At 41.1% G+C, this 9,113-nt stretch overlaps 1 protein-coding gene across 1 annotated transcript in view; it reads left to right on the top strand.

The window, feature by feature from the left end:
• LOC121317843 (serine/threonine-protein kinase WNK1-like) overlaps positions 1-9,113 on the top strand; it is a 174,047-nt gene that overhangs the window by 115,153 nt on the left and 49,781 nt on the right. The window contains exons 8-9 of the mRNA XM_041253944.1: positions 410-585; positions 6,727-8,070. Coding sequence (XP_041109878.1) covers positions 410-585; positions 6,727-8,070 — 1,520 coding nt within the window. The remainder of the gene's footprint in view (positions 1-409; positions 586-6,726; positions 8,071-9,113) is intronic.

Genomic DNA, 9,113 nt, shown 5'->3' with positions numbered 1-9,113 from the left:
CTTGTTTGTACGCTGTACTCCTAATAATCAAGCGCATGCAGAAGACAGAAAAAAAATAACTCACCTCTGTAAGACCTGCACTGCATTTTAGAACTCATTGCTCAAAGGGTTAAGGTTTTTTTTGGCAAAAAGATGTTCATATTGTCTTCCCCTCATTACCAGTTAACCTTTCTCTATGTAATCTGCAATGATTACAATGTACTTGGGGTCAAATCCACAATATGGCCATTTGTAATTCTGAAAGCATATTTTTTTATTAAACCTCACCTATCAGAAGGGGGAAGCAGTCAATAAAACCATGGAATAACTAAGAAAAAAGACAATGAAAGATCACCTCCAGACTTGAAACAGGAATATTTTATTGTTTAAAAAACATTATTTATTTATTTTTTTTGTTTTATTTCCTCAGCGGATGGAACAGGTGACAGTGGCCAGGGCTCCTCTGTGTTCTCCGAAACTCACCTGGGCAGTCAGCAGACTCTCCCTTACAGTTCTCTCCCAGAGCAGACCGTGTCCTCGGGCCAGGCTCCTGGGTACCTGGCACCTGGTGGACAGCAGCAGCAGCAATACCAGCAGCCGGCTGTGGTGAGTGCAGTGATGTGGATCAGCAGCACTGCTGCTATATTTCGTTATTCTATTGTTCTAGAGCCAAATAATTCATAATCACAGAAATCTGGTGACCCTGGGTTTACCATCAGCACCATACTTGAAGACCTCCTTTAGAGAATGTGGAACATGGAATATGGAAACAATCATTAATTTAAATATATGAATGGTATTCTCCGGAAACTCCGAAAACAACAGGTATTCTTTATTGTTTGGGTGAAAGATGAGAAAGCACTGTTGCTCCAGGAGTGTTACAAAGCTCTAATTAGTATCCTAGGGCTACCCAAACAAGTTGTGCTAGAAGGTGCTTGCAACAAAGGATGGGCATTTGACAGCTAATGGCTTGGAAAAATGCCCCAGGGCGTACCAGTAGTATAACTAAGTGCGGTGGTCTTTACTCAACAGTCAAATAAACATATTTTTTGTGAATAGTTAATATTGTTTAACCAGTAATTTAAATGGTTTGTTGATTTTGTGGTATGTTTTTCTGTGGAGTAAAAATCTTTTTATTAAAAAAAAAGTCTAGCTAGATCCCTATTTTTACTAAGCAATATTTTAGGCTAAGCCTTTTGCTGACAACTGCACCCATCCTTAAAATTGTGTGAGTTCCTAAATAGTTGATATGTTAATCCAATTAAGTTTTATATCCATCAGTTTTCTGAAAAAGTGGGATTTTGTTGGATACAATAACAATCAGTGCCTGTTTGCTGGTCAGTGGGTAAATTGGTTTAGCCTGATATGCAAGCTCCAAGGGTCCAAGAGCAAGCCCTTTAAAAAAAAAATCAGCCAACAGCCAGGAAGGCTTTCCCTCAGACTCCTGGACCACCCTGTTTTTGAATGAATGGCCTGGTCATCTCAAGAGTAGGTAGCTTCACATGTCGTTTTTATTGCTTTTTAATGTTTCTCTTTGTCTGAATTCATTCTGAGTCGCTCTGAGTTATGTTGCTCCAATACTGAGGTGTTTTTTTTTTTTTTCTGTCTGGAGAATCCTAATTGCCTGGAACTGAACAGCCTTTTTTATTCTGTTTAAATCATGTGATAATTCAGATTATTCTATATCGACAGTTGAAAAGTCACATGATTTGTAAGGAATGAGAAAGGCAGTTCAGCCCTGGCACCTAGGATTCTCCAGACCATCAAAATAGTACATATGCCACCATAAAACAGTAGGTGAGTGTAAAAAGGCAATTCAAATGACATTTGAATCTACTCTTTAGGTAAATCTAAATGTTTGAAATTCATTTGCTCATGCATGACACTGTGATCGTTAAATGCTACATTCTGCTTAAGTTGTGGCAACCTCTTTGTGGGAATGTGTTTCTTTTTGTAATTCATTAATGCTTGTAAGGTTTGAGAAATGTTTCTTTTATTGCTGATGGTATTTTTCTGGATGAAACATGACAAGACTCAGTCATGCTCACCTGGAATGTAATATCATTATAGAATGATGCATGTGAAAAAAACCCACCTTGTTTCTTTAAGTTTCTTCATTTGTTCGCCAGCCACGCTACTGCACCCTTGTCCATTTGTTCCCTGTTTCAAGTTTCTGTAGGCTGTGTAACTCTGTTTGTCTTTTTTATTTCTTTGTTTATAACATTCTTTCTCTGCGCTATTTCCATCTTTCAGAAATGATGCCATGAAGTTTGTAAACTGTTTTTAATTTATATAATCCCAGTTATTTATGTGCATATTAGGAGAGCGCTCTACTTATCACATGGTTCAATGACAAGCATTCACTTATTGATACACTTGCATAGTCCTGCAGTTCCCATATAAAAGCTCTGAAACTAACTGACCTGAATACTGCAATTCATTGCTGTGTTTCTCCCATTCAGAGACATTACTGACACAGGCTATCCTCTGGGGGCTTATTGAGACCACCAAACTAGCTTGAGCCAGATTCAAATATAGACCACAGAGAGACCATTATAAAAGGCTGCTGCTGCTCTATAATACTTACACAGCAGTACTGCATTAAAAAAAAGAATTGAATGCAAACGCTCATGATTTGGATTTCGTGGGGATAGTTTTTCATAAACAACGATTGCCCCCGCGGCATGTGTTTCTACCACATGTGTTTCCAGCAGGTTCGGCTCCGTATATCTTTGGAGGTTTCCACTTTATTTCCAATTGCTGTGAAGCAGAATAATTCATTTACACGTCCCAAGGATTTTAAGAGCATGTGCAATGCGTCTGACGCAATCAATCTACTATTTAAAGCTGCATTGTCCCCGATCAAGTTCACTTTTACATTCAAATAAGTGCCAGTTATTTTTCCATTTACCAGACATGGTTCAGCTACTTGTTTCTTATTGTTTTGCGTCAAGCTCATTAAGCCATTGCTGACCAGTGTCCCATATACTTGACATTGAGAAAATAGCCTTTAAATAGGTATGTGAACATACCCAGGGCAGTAAAGGGTTAAGAACAGACTAAATAATATTGCTTCTGCACTTGCATCTGTGTATCTGTACACTGGTTTAAATTGGGGAAAAAAAGAAAAACATTTTGTGTGTGTCTTTAATCAGCCACACTCATTAATACAAGGTGGGAGGTACCATTGTCTGGGGAAATAATACATCCAGTCTGTTTGTCGTGGAAAATAGGGATTGATGGCTAGCTGCTGAAAAGTTTGTGTTGCACAGTTAAGAATCAAGAACCATACCCAAGTTATTCCTGTTTATTTATTTATTTATTTTTAATTGTTATTTCCATTCTATTTTCCTTGGTTTAGTACTTGGGTTTTTGATCTGCCCAGCAGTAAAAACTATTTTTAGTATTTAAAACCAATATTGAATTTTCTTGCTAACAATTAATTCTTGTCTGTAAAAAAAAAAAAAAACATCTCAGAACTCTTGAATCTGGTAGATGTTTTTGTAGTACTACATGTAACTAACCTTTCTTTAGCTGGTTATATGAAAAATGTTGTGCGTTAGCCACTCGGCACTACTGTGCTTATGTCTTTTTGACATCCAGTCAAATGTTAGTGCTTTTAAATCCAAGTTTTGTTTGTCAAACTGTTTTGTTCAATAAATTTCCGATTTTTGTTTTGGCTATGCTGTCAGGGGTCCTGTTTTCAGAATTGAAAAAAAAGAGAACACAATTGGCCACCAAGTAACGACTGTTAGTCATAATATTACTGCTGTCTGGTTTTTCTCTCGTGTTATTTTAGTTTCCTAAAGGACAATGTTAGTGAATCGGTTCGTAAATTGCACTTTGAATGCAATGCAATGCTCAAATTCTTCATTATGAAATTACTTGACCCATTCCAGGACTTCCTCTGATTCTTTGGATGTCACATGATCACGGGATTCACAGGAGACACTGCAATTGGAAGGGCATTTATAATTGCTGTGTCTTCTATCACTACCATGATTCCTAGCAACTGGGATATCCAAGGAAAAATGGGGCGAGTTCATCATTAAATTCAGATGCACTGCATTCAATGTCTGCTGTTGATTTATTAGCTTTCTGCCCTTGTTAATACCACACGTTACGAATGAGGTATAGTTTCAGTAACATAACAAACAGTGTATTTAATATCTGTGATAGTAATAGATGCCCTTAATGTAAGCCTTTCGTTGTATAATAATTAGTTTGTTAACATGATCTGTCAAAGGAGTTCAAGACTTTTTAATTATTAGATCCTCTGCCGGTAGTAAACAGAGTCAGATTAGCCTTGCATGCATTTCTTGGCTCACCACTTACAGTCCTAGGATTCTAAAAACTGGCCGCAATCTTGACCCCTGCTAATATAGTGAGAGCTATAACATCCTCATTTCATCTCGTCATGCATTTTCATTAATTCCATTCCCTTCATTCAGTCCAATAATAGCCATTTCACATACCAAATACCAAATAATCAAATACATTCCGAGGCTGTTTTTTAGTTTGCTATGGGTCAGCTCAGTTTATTTTATGTGTGTTTTTTTTTTCTTCTCCATTTGTCTTGTTTGTGTTTAATTAATTTCTGGGTATTTTATTTTAATTCCCTCAGCCTCGGCGTGGTCGTAGCATGTCAGTTTGCGTCCCCAATCTTTCCTCCACCGCCGCCAGCTCTTCCATTCTGTCTTGTCCTCCCAAGCTGCCCTCCACCCCTCCTCCAGCCCTCTCCGCTCCCCTCTCACCCCGCCTGTGGACCACCCCCCCTGAAGAGACCTTTGTGGAAAAGCTTTCCAAAGCGCTGGAAGGCGTCCTGCCCATGCACTCAGCACCACCACGGCAGCAGCAGAGGCGGCGTGCCAGCCTCCCAGCCCTCTTTGCCAGCCCTGTATGTTAGTGCGTTACGACGCAGGTCACATGACCAGAGACTCGGAAAGAGCTGTTTCAAGGGTACAGCAAAGTTAAGCATTATTTTTTGCTACAGTGTTTAGTTGGGTGCCGGCAGTACAAAGCTTGTGCTGTGAGTTGAAAATGTATTCAAAGATTATTTTAAGGCACACTGTGGTCTCCGTGTGTAATTCAGAGTACATCTCATCTCAAACTGCTCATACTGATTTTCCATAGGGCCAGTATTAAAGCCAGATTGCTTAGCCAAGTGTCAAGTATAACAAGCTGTACTACAGAAAAGAGCTGTAGTCAAGAATCACATGATTGTTTTTTATAAAGGCCCTTTTAACCTCTACATAATTATTATTAAAAATTAAGCAGTCTTCCTGAATAGGAGGTGATAATTTTGAGAATAATGTTTGCATTGGCTTGAAATGTAGATTTCTCTACATTACTGCATTATTATATACCTTGCACTACTGTAATTTAAAATCCCATTCCGTGCAAGGCAATTAAACTTAAAAAGTAAAAGCCACCAAGTTTACAGGACCACCACAGGTCATAAAGGGCTAATCGTATTTACTGTTCATTATATCAGTTTCTCTGTTTTATATAGTTTTACATATTTTTAGATATACGATATTACATATCGTGTTGTTCCGTTAAGGAAAAACAGTGTTTGAGAGAACCCATTTAAAACGTTTTTTTTTTTTTCACATCACCACGCACTGTGTAATACGATTAGATTACTACAGTTACAGGCTGCATTGCTATTTATTTTTTTAATACAATTAATTGGATCCAAGCAATGGCAGTATTGATAATTGCAGGCAATGGCAGAAAGTTTTTACTAGTTTGCTGTCCCCTTGAAAAGCTAATTTGGGGGCCTGAGTCAGCATTAAATACAGCCTGTTCCTTGCACAATGCCTTCCTCTATCAGATCCGGTTGGGCTGCTGCTATTTTGCTGCATCAGTGTAATATCTGTTCAAAGGGTTTTGTTTTCTCTTGGAATTCTCATTATTGCATTTGATGTTGTTTTCAAGCTCTTATAAAGTATTGGAACACATTGTTACACAATGTTATCCTCAGTTGTAGACAGAACTTTTTAAATTGAATACTTAAGACATGTGAATGGAGCATAATGACATGATTTGATCCTATTGAGAATACTCAAGCAATTTTATAGAACGGGAGCTGTGCTGTAAACAGGAAGTATCCCTACAGAAAAGAAAATGTGATCAAATATTAGACATATTCTCCCTGGTACCTGGAACATGGTTAGGGTTTTTGTTTATTTCATCCCTACTCTGTGACACCGTATTAAGCAAGAGCATGGACAGTTCTCTGGTAGAGCTCAAAGTTTTGATGTGCCCCAAAATAGTTTTCACCTGTTTTTAAATAACGAAATACCAAAGTTTCCTTTATTTATATATGGAAATGTAAGGCCCACATACAAATGTGTATTGAAAAGTTTAGAGGTGATATTAAAATATTTTAGCTTAGTTTACGTGAACAGCATGAAGCTTACCCATTCAGGGATGTTTATTATGCAGCCAAAAATGTAAAATTAGCTCTTAAAATGAAGAATTTGTATGCAGCAGCCTTCAATCAATCTTTAATCAAAGGGGCTAGTGCCACAGCTGTATTTAATGAAACTGCAGTCGTTTAATGTTCTGTTTAATTTTGTTTTTCCTTTTGTTTTTTTTCTCTAACACGTCCTGAAAGTTTATTCGACAATGTATTTCCACACTCGAGTAATGATGTTGTTGTTGTTGTTGTTGTTTTTAATGATGATAGAAACTGATGTGTGTTCTCTTTAAAGATGATTATTCTTGTTCATGTTAATACAGCCACCGTCTGTGACGCTTCCGTACGGGGGAGTCCCTGCCCTCCCGGACACCCAGATATTTTTCTCGACCATCCCAGAGAGGCCCATCTCCTTCTCTCCTCCGCCAAACTCCACTCCCAAAATGCCCACTTGCCAGCGCCGCAAGAGCACCTCCATCTTGGAAGCCCACACCCGCCAGTTTCAGCCGACCTACAGAAACTTTGGCCAGACCCTCCACCCGTTCAGTGCCGACCCATTGGCTGGTCCTGATGACTCCTCTTCTGTGCTTGTGGTGCCAGGGGCAGGGCCACACACATCTGCCAAGGAACCGTTATGCATGCAAAACCAATTGCCGGACCATGTGTACGGCTACAAAGACGCCAGACCAGAAATGGCTCACCAAGATGAGAATCTTTGGCGGTTGACTCACGCGGCTGTGCTAGCGAGGGGAGTGCAGCCAGTTCAAGAGCAATACGAGGCCTTGACGTATGCAGGCTCCCCTGTGACCGGCCATCCGTTCACCCAACTCAGCCTTCAGCAGCAAGTGCATGTTGCGTCCAGCCTCGTATACGACCCCTCTCAGACGGGACAGACCTACATCCCGACTCATGCTCAGAACTCCACGGCTCAGCTGCCTCCGATGAGCACATCATTCGGACATTCCCAAGCCGTCTCCAGGGATGGCAGCCCGAGGTATCAGATGTCCTTCCCTCTCTCTGCACCGCCAGTGATGGCTACGGCTGTTGACGGTACTAGTAATGTTGGCTCTGTTTTTGAGTTCCAAGTTCATGCCTTGCCAGGTGATGGCGGGGCAGGTTTTTCTTCGTCTCCACAGAGGATTTATCGAAGCCGCCGGAGCTCCATGGACCTGAACTTGGAGGACCCGTCATCCTCCTCTTGCTCTCAAGGCCACGGGGTGTGTCGCTGGCTCCAGCCTGTCACAGAAGAACAGTACAACTACATCAGCCCAGAGCTGCCACTGCCCCCCGGAAACCTGCTGCTCCACAAGGACCGCAGCCCGGAGCTTAGCGACTCCTCCTCTCAGTTTAACTCCTCTGACACTGGGGAGTTTCAGTCACCTCCTCCCCACTCCGCCGCCCCCCCACCTGGCTACCCCAGCAACATCTCGGCTGCTCAGCCCATCCCTCACGGCTTTTTCAGCGTGAGCCACGGAAACACTCTTCCCCCACACCCCGCACAGCCAGCCTTCTTTGTTTTTTCCACGGCCGACTCGTACTCCTCCGGAGGCCCCGGATCCCACCTCCATGTCCTGGAAGGCTCCTGGGCTCGAACCACATCGTGCCACCAAGCCATCCAGCAAGACCTTAGTTACTCTGAGCCAGCCATGGCACAGGTCTTTCCTTTGGTACTTACATGCACCTTCAGGGTTTTCTCCCAAACGCCTACAACTCCTTGTGGTCATGTTTTTAACCCTTTCCAGCTGTTTGAATGCCTTTTGATGCCTAGTCTGATGGCAAAGTCCTTGCTGGGTGTTCATCTGAAAATGTTTCAGATGTAGCAAAACCTGTCATAAAAACAACCTCCTTACTGTAGCTAACATCCCTGCTGTTCACCTTACAAATAATATTATAATATATAAACTTGCAGTTCCCTTTCAAGTATGAAATGTAACCATTACCGTATGGGTATTTACCTCTTAAAGACCCGAAACCTGTATAAGATATATCAAAGCTGCTCATCGAGCCTGTGACGCGCAGTCATGGCCCGCCCACTCCCTCAAATCTGTTTTTCCTTTCAAGAATTGACTTGACATGAGTGCTGGTTCAGATAAGTAGTACTTACTTTTTCTGCTATATATTTAGCATTTATTGTGTTTTTACACAAGCTCTATGCGATAGTAAAAATAATCTCTGTATTAGTTTTTACTAATTATCCATATTTGTGCACTACAGCCTGTTGTTTGTTACATCCCCCTGCGGCCCTGTGCCCCATGTGAAGCCAGCAGCTTGAGTCGCTCCTTCCTAGGGATCAAGCAACATAAATCGGCTGACTTTGTGCTCTGCCACCAGGCTGCAATAGCTCCGGCTGTTTCTCATTTTCGCTTTGGCTAAAATGATGAGACATGTTATATAATTTATGTAATTGTTAAATTTAATATTTTATTAGTGTTTTTCTCATTGTATTTTTTCTGTTTTTACAGAGACTAAGAGCAGGCCTGTCTGCAATGTGGTGCTGCAGTACATGTGTGGTGAGAGCAGCTGCTGGACTAATAGCAGCACTGCGCTGGACCAAGATACTTGCTTCAGTTGTCATTGCTTGCAATCACTCCCACAGTATCTTGATGCCGTTTTAGTGACAGCTTTAGCATCACCATTACGAAGGTTGTTAGTTCATTCTAACAAGCGGGATTCCCTCTGTACTAACTGAGTGGTTTTGCCATTCGCTTTT

The sequence above is a fragment of the Polyodon spathula genome, chromosome 7, assembly GCF_017654505.1.
Source record: "Polyodon spathula isolate WHYD16114869_AA chromosome 7, ASM1765450v1, whole genome shotgun sequence".
NCBI lineage: Eukaryota > Metazoa > Chordata > Actinopteri > Acipenseriformes > Polyodontidae > Polyodon > Polyodon spathula.
This window is presented reverse-complemented; position numbering and strand designations above follow the sequence as displayed.